The sequence below is a fragment of the Panthera pardus genome, unplaced genomic scaffold (genome assembly GCF_024362965.1).
Source record: "Panthera pardus isolate Hobbes unplaced genomic scaffold, ASM2436296v1 HiC_scaffold_8, whole genome shotgun sequence".
In the NCBI taxonomy this organism is placed as follows: Eukaryota; Metazoa; Chordata; class Mammalia; order Carnivora; family Felidae; genus Panthera; species Panthera pardus.
In genome coordinates this window covers 145,122,242-145,142,410 of record NW_026527013.1, presented here as the reverse complement: position 1 = coordinate 145,142,410, position 20,169 = coordinate 145,122,242, and the positions used below count along the sequence as shown (strand labels likewise).

At 38.0% G+C, this 20,169-nt stretch overlaps 1 protein-coding gene across 7 annotated transcripts in view; it reads right to left on the bottom strand.

Moving 5' to 3' along the window:
* The window catches only part of NRF1 (nuclear respiratory factor 1), a 147,233-nt gene that overhangs the window by 80,803 nt on the left and 46,261 nt on the right, over positions 1-20,169 (bottom strand). For all 7 annotated transcript variants that reach the window (XM_019452723.2, XM_019452724.2, XM_019452727.2 and 4 more), the window contains exons 2-4: positions 15,655-15,886; positions 6,378-6,492; positions 4,216-4,342 (exon numbers count right to left, since the gene is read on the bottom strand). In XM_019452723.2, the coding sequence (XP_019308268.1) occupies positions 4,216-4,342; positions 6,378-6,492; positions 15,655-15,877 (465 nt within the window). In that variant the 5' untranslated portion in view covers positions 15,878-15,886. The remainder of the gene's footprint in view (positions 1-4,215; positions 4,343-6,377; positions 6,493-15,654; positions 15,887-20,169) is intronic.

Here is a 20,169-nt window from a genome sequence, read left to right as displayed (position 1 = left end):
CAGACAGAGAGAGCGAGCGGTTTGGGGGCAGAGAGAGAGAGAGATAGAGACAGAAAGAATCCCGGCAGGCTCCATACTGCCGGCACAGAGCCCAATGGTGGGGCTCAAACCCACAAACAGCAAGTTCATGGCCTGAGCTGAAACCAAGAGTCCGACAGTTAACGGAGTGAGCCACCCAGGTGCCCCTGGTTAATTCTTCTCAAAAAAAAAAAAAAAAAGAAAAAATTTAAGTTTTATTTATTTTTGAGAGAGAGAGAGAGAATAAGTGGGGGACAGGCAGAGAGAGAGAGGGAGAGAATCCCAAGCAGGCTCCACACTGCCAGGGCAGAGCTCGAACCCATGAACCACGAGATCATGAACTGAGTCAAAGTTGGACACTCAACTGACTGAGCCACCCAGGTGCCCCTCTAGTTTTAATTTTTTAAGAAACCTCCATACTGCTTTCCACAGTGGCTGCACCAAAGTATATTTCTACCAACAGTGCACAAGTGGTGTTTCCTCTACATCCCCACCAATACTTGTTACTTATTGTTTTGGTACTGGCCATTCTGACAGGTGTGATGTGACATCTCACTACGGTTTTGATTTGCATTTCCCTGATGATGAATGAGGTTGAGCATCTTCTAATGTATCTGTTGGCTACCTGTAGGTATTCTTTGGAAAAATGTCTACTCAGGTCCTCTGCCCCTTTTTTAATTGGATTGTTTGTTTTTTTGGTGTTGAGCTATGTAACTTCTTAATGTATTTTGGATATTAACTCCTTAACAGATATATCATTTACAAGTATCCTCTCACATCGGGGCACCTGGGTGGCTCAGTCAGTTGGACATCTGACTTTGGCTCAGGTCATGATCTTGTCATTTGTGAGTTTGAACCTTGCACTGGGCTCTGTGCTGGCAGCTCAGAGCCTGGAGCCTGCTTAGGATTCTGTGTTTCCCTCTCTCTCTCTGCCCCTCCTCTGCTCATGCTCTGTCTCTCTCTCTCTCAAAAACAAAATAAACGTTTAGAGCAACATCTTAAAAAAAAACAACAAGTATCCTCTCACGTTCAGCAGATGGCCTTTTCATTATGTTGATGGCTTCCTTTGTTGTACAAAAAGCTTATTTTGGTGTAGTCCTAATAATTTATTTTTGCTCATTTGCCTTGCCTGAGGAGACACATCCATAAATATCTTGATGAGGCCAACGTACAAGAAATTACTGCCCATGTTTTCTTCTAAGAGTTTTATAGTTTTAGGTCTCACATTAGGTTTTTAATCCATTTTGAGTTTATTTTTGTGAATGATGTAAGAAATGGTCTAGTTTCACTCTTCTGCATGTAGCTGTCTAGTGTTCCCAGCACCATTTTTTGAAGAGACTTTCTTTCCTTCATTGTATATTCTTGCCTCCATGGTCATAGATTAATTGACCATATAACAGTGGATTCATTTCTGGGCTTTCTATTCCATTCCATTGATCTATGTGTCTATTTTTTGTGCCAGTACCATACTGTTTTGATTATTAAAGCTTTGTAACATATTGTGAAATCTGGGATTGTGATACCTCCAGCTGTGTTCTTCTTTCTCAAGACTGCGCTGGCTACTCGAGGTCTTTTGTGGATCCATACAAATTTCAGGATTATTTGTTCTGCTTCTATGAAAAATGCTATTGGTATTTTGATTGGGATTGCACTGAATCTGTAGATTACTTTGGGTAGTATGGACATTTTAACAATATTAATTCTTCCAATCCATGAGCAAAAAATATCTTTCTTTTTGTTTGTGTTGTCATCAATTTCCTTCATCATTGTTGTATATTTTTCAGAGTACTGGTCTTCCACCTCCCTGGTTAAGTTTATTCCTAAGTATTTTATTCTTTTTCGGCGTAATTGTAAATAGAATTATTTTCTTCATTTCTGTTTCTGCTACTTTGTTATTAGTGTATGAAGTGCATCAAATTTCTGTATATAATTTTGTATCCTGCAACAATTCATTTATGCATTCTAACAGATTTTTGGTGGAGTCTATAGGGTATTCTAAATATAGTATAATGTCATCTGCAAATAGTGACAGATTGTTTGCCATTTTAAAATTGGGCTGTCATGGGGCGCCTGGGTGGCTCGGTTGGTTAAGCGTCCAACTTCGGCTCAGGTCATGATCTCACGGTCCGTGAGTTCGAGCCCCGCATCGGGCTCTGTGCTGACCGCTCAGAGCCTGGAGCCTGTTTCAGATTCTGTGTCTCCCTCTCTCTCTGCCCCTCCCCTGTTCATGCTCTGTCTCTCTCTGTCTTAAAAATAAATAAACGTTTAAAAAAAAATTTTTTTTTAAATTGGGCTGTCTTTTTATTGTTGAATTCTGAAAGTTCTTTATATATTCTGGATTCAAGTTATTTGTCAGATACCTAATTTGCAAATATTTTCTCCCATTCTGTGGATTGTCTTTTCACTTTCTTAATGGTATCATTTACAGCCACTCTGGACATTTGTGGTCAATGTAAGTATGTCACATAAATTAAATACAGTTGGGTTTTGGTTTAGATTATTGTTGTTCCATCTGAAAGAAAATCTTTGTCTTTCTCAAAGGAGTTAATCTATTTATATTTACGATTTATAACAGAATTAATTGATCTCACTTAAATTACTTTGTTCTATATATTGTGTTTTTTTAATTCCTTTTACATGGACTTTTTTTTTTCTCTTTAGTGTTCTGAAGACATATGTTGCTTCTATTTCTACTAGTATTTATTCTTTAGCTTGTATTTATCAAATGTCAGTCAGTGAAAAAATAGCTACTGCTTTTTATCTCAGTCTAGTTTATCATACAATAGTTTGCTTCTGTTTCATAGAGTCTATACCTTTTTGTACTCTATGGAAGACTCCAACAATTTCCCAAAAACTTCTTTTTGATTTTTTTTTTTAAAGATTTTAAGTAATCTCTACACCCAACATGGGGCTCAATTTACAATCCTGAGGTCAAGAGTCATACACGCTCAACTTACTGAGCCAGCCAGGCACCCCTCTTTTCAGTGAGTAATTTTCAGAGGTATTTTTCTGAGTCTTCTAGAGGAGTCTTTTTCATAGGTCACATTACTATTAGTAGTAGTAAAATTATTTTAAATTTTTAACACCGAAGAAAAGAAGACATGCCCAGATTTCATGTTTGTGAACATCATGACCCTAATGAGTGCTTCTCAGGTGCCATTTTGAGGTAGAAGCCTTCCACCATACTCTTCTAAGGAAAGGTCCTAATATGCATCCCATTCTAGGGCCTCAGGAATTTTTGGCAAAACACAAAAATGTTGAAAAGGAACCACGACATTTGTATGTGAAAGAAACACCAATAAACAAAATTTCACTAATCAGTCATAAATTCCTAAAATATCTGTATTTTATATGGGAGAAATCTAACGAATGTCTCTTTAGCTAATAAATGTTATCCTAATAAAAACAAAATATAATTTAAATCTGGACAGACCATTATTCTAAGTTATTTTGGCCAGAGAAAAAGCAGTTCACATAGCATAAGTATGCAAGGGTGAAATATCTTTATCAACTTAGCTATGGATAGTTAGGCAATCAAAATATTCAACTCTATTTCTAAACTGAAGCAGAGTACTAAATCGATTTCTTTGAAGAAATGCAAGAGATTTAAATAGGCAACTCAAATACGGACAACCAGTAAAATGCTTCCTGAGGTTTGTCTCATGAAATTTGTATTGTGGAATTATTTCCCACTTTGTTTCTGACATAAATCAGTAACTTTCTTACAAAATCTGCATGGGTTTCTTAACAAACATAATACCACTTTCCCCCCTTGCGTCTGATAGATAGCAACGTATCTATCAGATAGGATATCTAATAGGGTAGAATATGTGGTTATAATAAGTAGAAACAGAAATAAAGGCTCCTGGCTGATTCAGCTGGTGGAATATGTGACTCTTAATCTTGAGGTTGTGAGTTCAAGCCCTGTGTTGGGTATAGAGATTACTTTAAAAGAAAAAAATTAAAAAAAAGAAAGAAAGAAAGAAAGAAAGAAAGAAAGAAAGAAAGAAAGAAAGAAACAGAAATAATCCTTTTTATTTTGATCTACATAAAGTAGCTTGAAAATGGGTCCCACTCCCACCCCTGGATGAGGGGAGGATAGGAGTAATAGCTATTGTACTAGACAGAGGATCAAAAGAATGAACAACAACCCACAGAAAGCAAAGAGTATCTGAGAACACAGCTGAGTCTTCTTACCACATTCTCCAAAGGTGCTGCACCAAACACTTTAAAGACAGGGTTGGGTTTGGAGGGTGAGATACAGAGGACAATAGCTTGCTGTCCCACTCGAGTAGTATATTCATCCAACGTGGCTCGGAGTTTCCTGAATCAGAGAACGAAAAAAGAATAAAAACAGTTAAAGGAAATTATGGTGACACAGAAACAAAACTTACTTTGACAATGTATTCTGATTAGATACAGGTGTTTTGTTTTGTTTTATGTGAAATGTGAAAAGGGGAGCGTGAGGTTGGATAGCTCATTCATTTAAAATATGTGCATACCTCTGTCCTAAAGACCAATGACTAGCCCACTGATATACGGGTTGGCCACAAGTTTGCTTCAGGATACAGACGTGACACAATGTTGAACATGGAGAGTATAATTCTTCCGGAACCACCAAAGGGGTTTTCTCTTACTGCTACTTATAATAATAAAGATTACTGTTGAGAGGTATTCTTGTAGACTTTATCATATCATCTCCACGCTTAATGAAACTCACAAACTGTGAGACGTAAGCCAAAGTCAGTCACTTAACCAAATGAGCCACCCAGGCGCCCTGCTCTATTAGTTTTAAGACACTATAATTTCTGTCCTGGATCACTACAATAACCTCCTAATTACTCACCCTGCTTCCTTTCTTATACACCCAAATTCTATTCTCAACATGGCAGCCCAAGGGATCCTTTTAAAATATACATTAGGGGGCGTCTGGGTGACTCAGTGAAGTGTCCTACTCTTGATTTTGGCTCAGGTCATGATCTCACAGTTTATGAGATCTACCGCCCTGTCAGGCTCTGCGCTGACAGCTCGGAGCCTGCTTGGGATTCTCTCTCTCTTCCTGCACCCCTCTGCCACACCCCCTCCCCATACTCTCTTTCCCCCTCTTCTTCTGCCCTTCCCCCAACTAGCACTCTCTCTCTCTCTCTCTCTCTCTCAAAATAAATAAATATTAAAAAATATATATATATATGAATCAGACCATATCACTGCTTTGGTCAAAAGCCTTCACTGACTTCTTGGGGCACCTGGGTGGCTCAGTCAGTTAGGCATCTGACTTGATTTTGCCTCAGGCCATGATCTCAGTTTGTGAGTTCGAGCCCCACACTGGGCTCCGTATTGACAGTATGGAGCTTGCTTAGAATTCTCTCTCTTTCCCTCTTTCTCTGCCTCTTCCCCCCCTCCCCTCAAAATAAAGAAATAAACTTAAAAAAAAAAAAAAAAAAAGCTTTCACTGAATGCCCATCTTACTCAGAACAAGAGTCAAAGCCCTTATACTGGACCAAAGACCCCATGACATGGCTCTCTACTACTTTTTTTTTTTTTTTTTTTAAGAGACATAGAGTGAGGGTGAGTGGGAGAGGCAGGGGGAAAGAAAATCTTAAGCAGACTCCAAACCCAGCACGGGAGCCAATACAGAGCTCGATCTCACGACCCAGAGATCATGACCTGAGCTGAAATCCAGAGTCAGACACTCAACCAACTGAGCCACCCAGGCGCCCTTTATCATATATACTACTACTCTGACTCAATCTCCTCTCATTCTCTCCCTGACTGTTCCCCAAACATGACAACCATGTTCCATCCTACTTCAGAAACTTTGTTCTTGCTATTCCCTCTGTCTGAAAAGCTCTTTCCCTAGACATCAACAACGCCCTTGCACTTACTTCAGATCTCTGTTCAAAGTTTGCCTGTCAAAGAAGACTTCCCAGACCACCCCTGTAAAATAAACCACTCTATATCCCCAAGCCCCAACCTTTCTATTTTCCTTACTCCACTTTATTTTTTCCCAAAGTATCTACCTTCATTTGACATTTTTCTTCCCCCCCCCCCCCCCCACTAGAATAAGAGCTCTTTAAGGGAATCTGTTGTGTTCACTGTTCTATTCCCAAGGCCTAGAACAATGTCTGGCACAGAGCCGGCATAAAAATTTTCTCTGAATGAACCGAAGCGATATTATACATCTGTTCATCATTTCTAGTTTCATTTATTTAATTCCATAGGAGTACTCGGAAGTCTAACTCTGCCATCGAGGGATCTAACTCGGTATCCTCAATGCACCAAATAACATATGTTCTAACTGTCATCCGCACCACGAAGCGTTTGAGGAACAGCAACGATATGGCTAAGGGAGCCCTCACCGAAGCAAACGTGTTTGCTGTCTCTTCCGGATAGATGGATTAGACTCAAACACATGAGGCCGTTTCCGTTTCTTTCCTGTTGCCACAGCAGCAGCAGCAGCCATTCCCACGGGACCTGAAATAACAACGTATGCGCGACATCAGGCAGAGCCTGTGAACTGTACAAGACAGAAAACAGAGGTACAAAAAAGGCAGCACTTATCTAATGTCTTCTCAATACAGAATGTTCCTGATATGATCAACATACTTCATTACTGTGCAACATGAGTCATATTTTCACTTACCAATAAAACTTACAATGAATCTAAAAAAGTGATGGGCTTAAACACCTCCCGACCATACACTAGCTAAATTTTACATCATGTTTTGGTTGCCAGCATGCCCATACTGTTGAGGCAATATTCTCAGAGGTGCCAGATGAAACTGCAGCACTGAGAGGAAGAGCTTGCCAAAAGAAAACAAAGTCACAGATTTCAAATCTCACTGCCATCCCTGTGCCCCTCCTTCCATTACCCCAAGTTAAAGAAGTCAGAGACAGTCATTCATACTTGGATCTCAAACAGTAACAACACCTGTACGAGGAATATCTGGAAGAAAATTATCTTAATTGGATATTCTTTCCTTACATATCTGAGAAATGTGCCTAAAATGGAGTTGTTGATCACAAAAAACCTGACGCTGGCAGGAAAGAGATGACAACCATGCCACTCTTAAGGAAAGCATGTTAATAAAAGTTGGTCTGGCTTGCCCTGAGATTAAAATGAAGCGTAGGCCCTAAGGAATTATTGGAGTCTCTGATCCATGGGACCTCAATATATCAAGGACATTCCATTTTTTTTTCTTTTTTTAAGCAGATGATCCACTTTTATCTTTTTTTGTAAACCCTATAAAAAGCTAAAATGAAAATTATATTTACTCACATTTATACTGGCATATGTGTTATATATGTTCTAAGTGGCTCAATTAAAATAAGCCTCCCTGGGGGTGCCTGGGTGGCTGTTAGTTAAGCACCTGACTTCAGCTCAGGTCATGATCTCACGGTTCATGAGCCTGAGCCCTGCGTCAGGCTCTGTGCGACAGCTCAGAGCCTGGAGCCTGCTTCAGATTCTGTGTCTCCCTCTCTCTCTGCCCCTCCCCTCCTCACATTCTGTCTGTCTGTCCTTCTCTCAAAAATAAACATTAAAAAGTATTTAAATAAGCCTCCCTGAAAATCTAGATAAATCTCTCTACATGTTATTTAGTAGTATAATCAGTCTGACTTAAATAAATTCCTCTAAACAGCCCCAGAGCAAGTCAAAAAATAAATTCATCCTTTTTACCTTCTTTTCCAACATAAACAGCTGATAGATGAAAAAATCTTACTGATGAATTTATCCAGCATTTTATTTTTTTTAATTGTGATAAGAACACTAAACATGAGACCTACCATATTAACTTTTTAAAAATTTTATCTTCATTTATTCCTTCTCTGATGCTCTTCCTTTTTTTAATTTTATTTTTTTAATCTACCATATTAAAATTTTAAGTGTATAAGATAGGCACTATTTTGTACGCCAGATTTCTAGAATTTATTCATCCTGCATAATTGAAACTTTACACCTGTTGAAGAACAACTCTTCATTTCCACACCCCCGTCCCTGGCAACTACCATTGTACCCGTTCCTGCAAGTTTGACTAATACCTCATATAAGTGAAATCACGCAGGATCTGTTCTTCTGTAACTGGCTTATCTCACTCAGCATAATGCCCTCAAGGTTCACCCATGTTGTTGCCATATGGCAGGATTTCCTTCCTTTTAACGGTTGGATAATATTCCATTCTATACAGGAGCTCCTGGGTGGTTCAGTAGGTTAAGCGTAAGTCTTGATTTTGGCTCAGGTTATGATCTTACAGTTCATGAGACCAAGCCCCCTGCCGGCTGTGCTCTGACAGCACGGAACCTGCTTGGGATATTCTCTCTCTCTCCCTCTCCCTTCTTCCCTCCCTCCCTCCCTCCCTCACCTGTTTGCACACACACTCTCTCTTTCAAAATTAAAAAAAATAAAAAAAAAAACATTTAAAAAGATATCCCCTTCCAGATATACGCATTTTCTTTAGCCATTCATCTATCAGTGAACATCTGAACTGCTTCCACAACTTAGCTATTGTGAATAATGAACATGGGAATGCAAATAACTCTACGAGGTCCTAATTTCAATTCTTCCAAATAGATATCCAGAGGTGGAACTGCTGGATCATAGGGCAGTTCTATTTTTAATTTTTTGCAGAAACTTCATACTGTTTTCCACAGAGGCTGTACCATTTTACATTCCCACCAACAGCATACAAGGTTCCAATTTCTCCATATCCTTGCTAATATTTATCTTCTGTTTTTTGTTGTTTTTTTTAAATGCTTATTTATGACAGCATAAGAGAGAGAGGGGGAGGGGGAGAGAGAGAGAGAGAGAGAATATCTGTGTTGACAGCACAGAGCCCAATGGGGGACTTAATCTCATGAACCATGAGATCATGTCCTGAGCCAAAATCAAGAGTCAAATGCTTAACTGACTGAGCCACCCAGCCCACCCCCCCCCCCCGCCTTTTTTTATAAGAGCCATCCTTACAGGTGTTAGGTAACATCTCATGTGGTTTCAATTTGCATCTCCTTGATGATTAGTAATGTTGAGCATCTTTTCATGGGCCTGTTGACCATTTGTACATCTTCTTTAGAGAGATGTCTATTTCACTCCTTTGTCCATTTAAAAAAAATTTTTTTTAACGTTTTATTATTGAGAGACAGAGAGACACAGAGCGTGAACAGGGGAGGGGTAGAGAGAGGGGGAGACACAGAATCTGAAGTAGGCTCCAGGCTCAGAGCTGTCAGCCCAGAGCCCGACACGGGGCTCAAACTCACAAACTGTAAGATCATGACCTGAGCTGAAGTTGGTTGTTTAACCAACTGAGCCACCCAGGTGCCCCTGTCCATTTTTTAATCAGGTTATTTGTTTTTATTCTATTGAGTTGTAGGAGTCCAACATTTTATTACTAAAACTTTCAAATACAGAGCAAAGTTGAAAGATTTTTATGGCAAATATTCATATATCTTCCACTTACACTCTACTATTAATATTTTACTATCTGCATCTATCCATCTTTTTTTTTAAAGTTTTTTAAAGACTGTTTTATTTTTAAGTAATCTCTACACCCAACATGGGGCTTGAACTCACAAGCCTCCAGATCAAGAGTTGCATGCTCTACTGACTGAGCATGAGACAGCCAGGTGCCCCCATCCATCTTTCTACCCATATCATTTTTTAAATTCTGATGCATGTATGGTTCTCCTAAGTATTCAGTAGGAAAATCATGGGCTAGAGTTCTATATTTGTTTATAATTTTTTCTTTTGAGGTAAAATTTACATATACTGCAATGTAAAAATCTTAAGTGTAACTTCAATCAATTCTGAAAAATGTACACACCTATGATAACTAATCTATCAAGATATATAATACCACTGCTACACAAAGTTCTCTTATGTCCCCTCCCAGTCAGTTCCTATCCAATCTCCCAAAAAGTACCTACAATTCTGATTTTTATCATCCTATATTAATTCTGCCTATTCTAGAACTTCAAATAAATAGAAATCATACAGAATATACTTTTTTGTGTAAGGTTTCTTTCACTTAGAATAATGTCTTTGAGGTTCATCCACACTGTTATATGTATTAGTAGTTTGTTCCTTTTTATTGATGAGTAATATTCCATAGTATGAATAAGTCATAGTTAATCCATTACCCTACTGATAGACACTCAGGGAATTTCAAGTTTTAGGCTATTAAGAATAAAGATGCTTAATTAATTTATGAATTCAATATAATTCAAATAAAAGTCCCAGTATGGGTTTTTGTGGAAATTGATAAATTGATCTTAAAATTTAAATGGAAATGCAAAAGGCCAAGAACGGCCAGAATAACTGTGAAGAATTTTAAGAATTTTAAAAGGTGCACTCCTATCAAATATCAGTAGTTACTATAAAGTAGTTACTATAAAGCAATAGTCATTAAGACAGTGTAGAACTGCCTGAAGGCTAGACAAATAAACCAATGCAACTTAATGAAGAGTTCACACACATCTTGTGTCAGAAGACCAAAGTGGGAAAAGGATGAATGATTAAAAATATGGTACTGGGGTGTACCTGCGTGGCTCAGTCGGCTAAGCGTCTGACTTCAGCTCAGGTCATGATCTCGTGGTTCATGGGTTTGAGCCCCGCACCGGGCTCTGTGCTGACAGCTCAGAGCCTGGCACCTGCTGCGGATTCTGTGTCTCCCTCTCTCTGCTCCTCCCCTGCTAACACACTGTCCCTCTCTCAAAAATAAATAAACATTTTAAAAGATTTAAAAAAAAAAAAAAAAAGGGTACTGGGACAGGGGTGCCTGGATGGCTCAGTCAGTTGAATGTCTCTTGATTTTGGCTCAGGTCATGATCTCATGGTTCGTGGTTTCAAGCCCTGCATCAGGCTCTGGGCTGACAGTTCTGAGCTTGGATACTGCTTCACATTCTGTGTGTACCCCTCTCTCTGCCCCTCCCCGTCTTGTGTGCGTGCACGTGCGTGCTCTCTCTCACCCCCCTCAAAAATAAACATCAGAAAAAAATTTTTAAAAACCCAACATAGTAAAAATCTTCATAACTTCCATAATACACTGTTGTAGAGCATTTATAAACTCAGGGTTAAGAATTCCTTAAATAAGACTCCAAAAGGATAAGCTGATAAATTTCACAATAATATAAATTAAAACCTTTATGGACAAAAAGAAATAATAAAAACTGAGGGAAAGGGGTGGTCAACAAATTGGGAGAAGATAATAAATGCAATGCATATTATCAAGAGAAGAACAGTATTAAATTTATGTCAATAACTCTTACAAATCAATAGGAAAAAAAAACGTTAACCCAAATGGACAAAGGCATAAATAGGAAATGTGCACAAGAAGAAAAGTGAATAGTCAAAAAAGATCTGAAATGGTGCTCTATCTTGTCTTTCTACACTGTCTGGAGCCTCTTGCTCAGACACAAGTAAATTCAACCAACAGCGAGATATTTCATATTCATCCAACTGGCAAAACCAAAAAACGATTGGCAATACCAAATCTGGTATGGATTGGAAGCAAAAGGCACATTGTTTGTGGGAATGTAAGTTCATACAACGATCCGGAAAGACATTTGGAACATTTAGTAAAGCTGAAACTGTGCCCATCTTTGCCCTCTAATTCTCCTCTTGGGTATACCCTTCAGCATTGTTTTCAAACTGCAGGTTTCTGTTCTTTGGTGGTTCATGAGTAATTTCGGTTTTTTGTTTGTTTTTTTTTTTGTATTTTGTGTTTTTTAAAATAAAATGGAATGAAGTGAAAGATTCTAGAACATATCAGAGAGCATGTCACTTGCAGAGGGGTGTTACTCCATGAGAAACTTACTCAGTTATATGTGCATTCATTTCTCCTAGATCACAATGTAAAATGTATCACTGTGGGAACTGTCGAGAGTTTGAAAACCAATGCCAAAAGAAACTCTCACAATTTGTACAAGAAAACACAAAATAATTTTCATTTGCAGCTATTGTAATAGCAAAAACTTATACAACCTAAATGTTATAATGATATATGACGTATTTAGATGATGAATGGAATACCAAATAACAGTTAAAATAAAACTGCCACATTATCAATATGAATAGAATCTCAAAAAAAAAAAAAAAACTGAATAAACAATGTTACACAGAGAGAGGATTAGAAATGGTATCATTTAGGGGCGCCTGGGTGGCTCAGTCGGTTAAGCGGCCGACTTCGGCTCAGGTCATGATCTCGCGGTCCGTGAGTTCGAGCCCCGCGTCGGGCTCTGTGCTGACCGCTCAGGGCCTGGAGCCTGTTTCAGATTCTGTGTCTCCCTCTCTCTGACCCTCCCCTGTTCATGCTCTGTCTCTCCCTGTCTCAAAAATAAATAAAACGTTAAAAAAAATAATAATAATTAAAAAAAAAAAAGAAATGATATCATTTATATAAAATTTAACACATGTCAAACCAGGTTCAGTATTATTTATTGATACATAGGTGTACAGCAGAAGTATAAAAGAAATGCATGAGAATGAGAAAGATCAAATTTAGAATAGCGGTTACCTCAGTGGAGGGAGAGAAAAGAATAGGATTAGAAAAGCAGCAACCTGCTTCCCTTCCCTCTCCGTTCACCTTACTTCATTATTTCCTCCAGAGTCCTCAGTGCTTTTTATTTTACTTTATTATTTGTACGCTTCTCTCCACCACTGGTCTGTAAGCTACTGTAAGAGCAAGCTCCTGCCTGTCTTGTTTGTAGCAGCTATACATAGTGACAGAGAGTATACAGTAATTCCTCAATAACTGCTGAATGGTTAAATGGTATATCATCTCTACTAGCTAGGCCTCAGTTTCCACATTTGCCACATGAAAGTGTTAGATTAGACTCCTTTCCTAATTTTAACACTATGACAATTCAGCACATACAGTAATGTAGCAAAACTCTGTCTCAAAAGCATCTTCCTTCCTAGGAAAGAAGTTGACCTGGATTCATTATGTTAGGATGCCCTCTTCTGGGAAGTATAAAAATTTCAAAAATATATTTTGCAAACATTTCATGTGTTCCTGCCACTAAGTTTTATTTTAAAATCACAATTCCAGAAATACACAGTGGATAATAACTGATGGTAATTAGATCGTTTTTCATTACACTTGTCTTCTTCTCTTTAAACATAGCAAATACTAAAAAGATGAAATATGTTGGCTATTCCCGATAATTGATTTACTGTTCAGCTTTCCCTAAATATCTTATAAGATCAATGTTCCTTATACAGTGTCAAACCCATCCAGGCATGGCTTACATGGAGTCTTCCACATAGTGCTTAACATGCAATGTAAATAGCAAAGAGAATGGCACAAAATATAGCCCAGCTTTAAGTCATTTAGTGGCCCAGAACATCTCAAAACCTTAAATTGGATTAAGATAATCCAGGATTTCTAGTGTCCTCAGGCATCTGGCAGAAGCAAAGAAAAATCCTCTCTAGAGGACAATAATATTATTCTAGACCCCAAATTATTTCTAAAAGTAAATTTCCAAACACACCATCCGGCATTCATTTAAATATAACCAATACATAAAGAGAAAAACTAATGTAAACAAGAAATAGCACTAACAACATATAACAGAAAAAGACTCACGGGCACTTCAGAGAGTAGAATTACCAAATATACTATAAAATCATGATGCTTACTTCACTCACAGAGAATAAAAAAACTTTTTTTTCTACTACAACTAGAAACTATAATAGTACAAATTTGGGGAGAAAAAAACGTACTAGAAATTCTAAAACAAGAAAAAAAACTATATTACTAAAATTAGCTTTCTCAGTGATCTCAGTGGACAGATTTAAAAGCACCTTAGACACAGTTGAAGAGAAAAATTAATAAACTGGAAGAGAGTTTGAAGAAACTCAGTCCACAGACTGAAGCATAAAGAGACAAAATGATAGTAATACAGAATAGAAGGTGAGAGACATAAAGGACTCGATGAGAAAAACTAACATATTTAATTGGAGTCATAGAAGGAAGAGATGGAATGGAGCAAAGGCAAAACTTGAAGCAAACTCTATAGTGACTAAGATTTTCTGGAACTGATGAAAGACATCAATACACAGATTCAAAATGTTCAAAGAATCCTAAACAATTAAATGAGAAGTCCAGAGCCAGATATAGCACAAAAACTGAACACACGAAAACCAAAACAAAACAAAACAAAAGACAGAGAAGATCTTAAGAACAGTGGGAGGTGGGGTCTGTGTGGGAGATAACCTTCAAAGGAGCAGCTGTTAGAATAAAGAAGTTGAATTCCAAAAAGCAAGGATGGAAGCCAGGACAGTGGAAACAGTTTCTTAAATATGGGGGGGGGGGGGATAAGTACCAACCTAGAATTCTATACCCAGTAAGAACATCCTTCGAGACTGAAGGTTAAATAAGAACATTCTCAGACAAATAAAAACTGAGAGGGGCGCCTGGGTGGCTCAGTCGGTTAGGCATCTGGCTTCGGCTCAGGTCATGATCTCACGGTCCATGAGTTCAAGCCCTGCGTCAGGCTCTGTGCTGACAGCTCAGAGCCTGGAGCCTGTTTCACATTCTGTGTCTCCCTCTCTCTCTGCCCCTCCCCTGTTCATGCTCTGTCTCTGTCTGTCTCAAAAATAAATAAACGTTAAAAAAAAATAATAATAATAAGTAAATAAATAAATAAATAAATAAATAAATAAAACTGAGAGACTTCCACGATGAAGGAAATATTAAATGGTATCTTTAAGTAGAAGAAAAATTCTCAGAAGGCAAGTTGGATATAAAGGAAAAAGTGAACATTGGGGCGCCTGGGTGGCTCAGTTGGTTAAACTTCCAACTTCGGCTCAGGTCATGATCTCACGGTCCATGAGTTCGAGCCCCATGTCGGGCTCTGTGCTGACAGCTCAGAGCCAGAAGCCTGCTTCAGATTCTGTGTTTCCCTCTCTCTCTGTCCCTCCCCCACTCATAGTCTATCTCTGTCTCTCTCTCAAATAAATAAAACCTTAAAAATTTTTTAAAAACGAACACTAACAATGGATAAAACAAAAAATAATGTCTTGTGTGGCTTAAAATATACAAAGAATCAATACACAGAACAACAAGAGCATATAGGTCAGGATCAGGGGAATAAAATCCGAGTGTTCCAAGAAAATTGCATTATCCCTAAGAGGACAAAAGTACCAGTTACAGAAGACTTCGAAATAAGTTAAAGATGTATTATAATTTCTAGGGGTACCACTCATCATAAAAATATGTATAACTTCCAAACTGACAAGAAAAAAAATTAAAAATTTTCCAGTCCCTCCAAAACATGAAGAAAATATAAACAAAGAATAAGTGGGATGAAGAGAAAGCATACAATAAACATGGTAAATTTAAATCGAAATATACCAGTGACTACATTCAATGTAAATGGACTAAGTGCTTTAGTTAAAAAGTCAAAAGATTGCTGGAATGGATGAAAAAACAAAAACAGTCATATCGTTAATAGTATATGATTCTAAAGCTTCAGTCTCAGTATAACACAAGCACAAGTTGTAAATGCAAGGTTTAAAAGAAAAAATCATGAAGGTATGATATGGAGACGTATGTGAGAGTGCCTGCATCCTAGGCCCTTTCAGATATGCACAATACCAGAGGTAAGCGAAAACTAAAGAGCATCTGATCCAAACAACATTACCTGCAGCAGCCAGATGAGCGGTGACCTCATCAGCCGCTGTGGAGTTGAGTATGTCTGAATCATCGTAAGAGGTGTCCTCAGGAGAAGAAGGAGAGTCTTCATCAGCACTCAGCATACTGTGCTCAGTGTAGGTGGCCACATGGACCTGCTGTACTTGTTGGGCAACTGCATGGGCTTCTATGGTAGCCATGTGTTCAGTTTGGGTCACTCCGTGTTCCTCCATGAAGATTTACTGTCAGAAGAAAAGGCAAAGAACAGAATTCAGTGTGTAATATAACACAATGCTTATACTAAGCAATATTTTCCTCAAGAGCAGAGGAAGGCTACAATTTCACTACATACCTCACCACACCAAGTCGTAGGAAATGGAAAGCACCATTCAAATATGACCTAAAAAATGGTAGAATGTTTCCCTGATGTAAAACCATTCTGATAGAAATTCACTGTGCTAATTTTATCCCTCAGGTCACAAAACCGTAAGTACTCTTGATATCACATATAATAATAAAAAGATACTTTAAAGAACAATAAAAAGATACTTTAAAGATCTTGATGACTCGCATTTGAAATTGTAGACATAAAAACACTTAGTAAGTGGGGCATGTGGGTGGCTCATTTGGTGAAGCATCCAACTGTTGATTTCAGCTCAGGTCATCATCTCATGGTTTGGTTTGTGGGATCAAGCCCCGTGTCGGGCTTGTGCTGATAACATGGCACCTGCTTGGGATTCTCTCTCCCTCTCTCTCTGCCTCTCCCCCATTTGCGTGTGTGCGCATGCGCACTCTCTCTCGCTCTCTCTCCCTCTCAAAATAAATAAACTTAAAAAAAAACAGGAAGTAAATGAATACTTAACATTTTCTTTGTATTTCAGACAAATGGAAGTTAAGCTTTATTTTTCCCAAAAATAAATCACTTAAAATGGTCTTTCTGCTTATAAAACTGTGCTTCTTATAAACCTTGATATGATAAAGTAATTTTTTAAGTTTATTTATTTTGAGAGAGAGAGAGAGAGAGACAGAGCAGGGGAGGGGCAGAGAAGGAGAGAGAGAGAATCTCAAGCAGGCTCTGCACTATCAGCACAGGGCCTGACATGAAGCTTTATCTCACGAACTGTGAGATCATGACCTGAGCTAAAATCAAGAGTCCAACACTCAACCGACTCAGCCACCCAGGTTCCCCGTGATGCAGTAATCCATAAAGTAGTAACATAAAGGTTTGTACTTCTATGGCAATTTTAATCTGTCCCCTCTTCCCCCTCAACTTAAAGAAGTGCGTTATCCTTAAAAATTTTTTTGAAGCAAACATACATATGTTCATATACAAAAGTCAATTGCTTTCCTATATACCAATAAACAAATAGAATTTGAATTTAAAACACATTGCCATTTACATTAGCAGGTGAACAAAAAACCAAAAAAACCAATAAACAAAACCCAGAATACTTAGGTATATATCTAACAAATATGGGCACAATCTATTTGAGGAAAACTACAAACTCTGATGAAGGAAATCAAAGAAGAACTAAATAATAGAAACAGATTCCATGTTCATGGATAGGAAGATTCAATACTGTCAAGATGTCCTAAATCGACCCATGGATTCAATGCAATCCCAACTGGAATCCCAGCAAGTTATTTTATGAATATCAAAACTGACTCTCAAGTTTATGTGGAAAGGTAAAAGACCCAGAATAGCAAACATGACACTGAAGAAGAACAAAGCTGGAAGATTGATACTACTCTGTTTCAAGACTTATTAAAGCTACAGTAATCAAAGCAATGTGGAATTAGTGAAAGAACAAACAAATCAATGGAACAGAATAGAGACACCAGAAATAGATCCCCATAAATACAGTCAACTGATCTTTGACAAACAAGCAAAGGCAATACAACGGAGCCAAAAGAGTCTCCTCAACAAATGGTGCTAGAACAACTGGGCATCACATGTCAAAAGTGACTCTCGACAGACTTTACACCCTTCCAAAAATTAACTCAAAATGGATCATAGACCTAAATTAACATGGAAGACTATAAGACTCCTAGAAAATAACATAGGAGAGAAGTTAAGTGACCTTTGCTATGGTGATGACTTTTTACAGACAACATCAAATGCTTGATCCATGAAAGAAATAATTGAGACGCTGGACATCATTAAAAATTTCTGCTCTATGAAAAGAACTTTCTACGAAGATAATGAGAACACGAGTCACAGACTAGGAGAATTTATCTGTAAAAGTCATTGGATAAAGGACTATTTTCCAAAATATACAAAGAACTCTTAAAACTAAACCATAAGAAAATGAACCACCTGATTAAAAAATGGCGAAAGACCTGAACAGACACCTCACCAAAAAGTTATACAGATGGCAGATTAAGCATGTGAAAAGATGTCCGATCATGTCATTAGGGAATTGTAAATTAAAACAGTGAGATAATAATATACATCTACTGGAATGGCTAAAATCCAAAACACCAATACTACCAAATGCTGGTTAGGATGTGAAGCAACAGCAATTCTTATTTATTAATGGGGGGAATGCAAAATGGTATAGACACTTTGGGAGATCGTTTGGAAGTTTATAACAAAACTAAATATATTCTTAACACACAATCCAGTAATTGTGGTCTTTGGTATTTACCAAAGAAGTTACAAACTTCTGTCCACAAAAAAAAAACCAAAAAAACCTGTTAAGAGATGTTTACAGCATATTCATAATTGTTATACCTGGGAAGTAACTGAAATATCCTTCAGTAGGTGGATATCCATTCAACAGAATGAATAAATCAACTGTGGAACATCCAGAGAATGGAATATTATTCAGCATTACAAAGACATGAGCTATTAAGCTATGAAAAGACATGGAGGAACCTTAAATGCATAGCTAAGTGAAAGAAGTCAATGTTAAAAGGCTACATATTGTATGACTACAACTATATGAAAGGTCTGGAAAAGGCAGAACTATGGAGACAGTAAAAGAATCGGTGGTTGCCAGGGATGAGGGGGAAGAAAGAATCAAAAGGCGGAGCACAAATTCTGTAGGGTGGTAAAACTACTGCGTATGATACTATAAATGGTAGAAAATATGTCATTATGCATTTATCAAACCCATAGAACGAAAACACAAACAGTAAGCCACAATGTGAATTACGGGATGATAATGGTGTGGCAGTGTAGGCTGACCTGTTAGAACAAGTGCACCTCTCTGGTATGGAGGATGTTGGCACTGGGGGAGGCTGTGCCAGGGTGGGGGGGAGGGGGGCACACGGGGAAACTACGCTCTCCCCTCTATGTGTCAATTATACCTCAAGAAAGGTTAAAAAAGAAAAGAAGTTCTGCCACATGCTACCACACAGATGAACTTGAAGACACGCTAAGGGAAATAAGCCGGTCCAAAAGGACAAATCCTGTATGATGGATTCCACTTATATGAGGTCTCTGAAGCAGTCAAATTCATAGAGAGCAGAAGGGTGGTTGCAAGGGGTTGAGAGGGGAGGGAAAACAGAGGGACGGCCTCACAGGACAGAGTTTCAGTTTTGCAAGATGAAAAGAGTTCTGGAGGTTACACAGCAATATAAACGTACTTGACGCTACTGAACCGTATACTACGAAGTGGTTAAGGTGGTGGGTACATTTTATGTTATGTAGATTTTTCCACAATTAAAAAAAAAAAAAATCATCCCTGACATCAGTGTAACTACTGTGTGAAGGATAAATGAATGACATCATAGAGCAGAACAATAAAACTAGCCGTTATTATCTTAAAAAAAAAAAAAACTTTGCATATTGATTTAAAAAAAAAAAAAAAAGAATACAGGGGCACCTCAGTGGCTCAGTTGGTGAAGTGTCCAACTCTTGGTTTCAGTTCAGGTCATGATCTCATGGTTTGTGGGATCAAGCCCTGCGTCGGGCTCTGCACTGACAGCACGGAACCTGCTTGGGATTCTCTCTCCCCCTCTCTCTGCCCCCCCACCCCGCTCATACTGTCTCTCTCTCAAAATAAAGAAATCAACTTAAAAAAAATATTTAAAAAGAGTACAATACTCTGAAATAAGTCAGTCAAAGACAAATGCTATGATTTCACCCATATGTGGAATTTAAGAAACAAAACAAGCGAACAAAGAAAAAAAGAGACAAACCAAGAAACAGACTCTTAACTATAGAGAACAAACAGATGGTTACCAGAAGGCAGGGGGATGGGGGGAATACATGAAGGGAATTAAGAGTCACTGAGTGATGTATGGAATTGTGAAATCACTATATTGTACACCTGAAACTAATATAACACTGCATGTTAACTATACTGGAATTAAAATTTAAAAATAATTTTAATAAAAAAAATTCTTAAAGGTAAAATTTCTCAGTCAAGAGTATATATATTTTAAATTTTGATGCTTACTGACAAGCTGAGTGTTTAATCTCTACTTGTATAACCCACCCAGCCACCCACCCCCAATCTGGAATTCAACCAGCATGCAACAGAATAAATACAGCACTACATATCTAGAGTTTACCAGT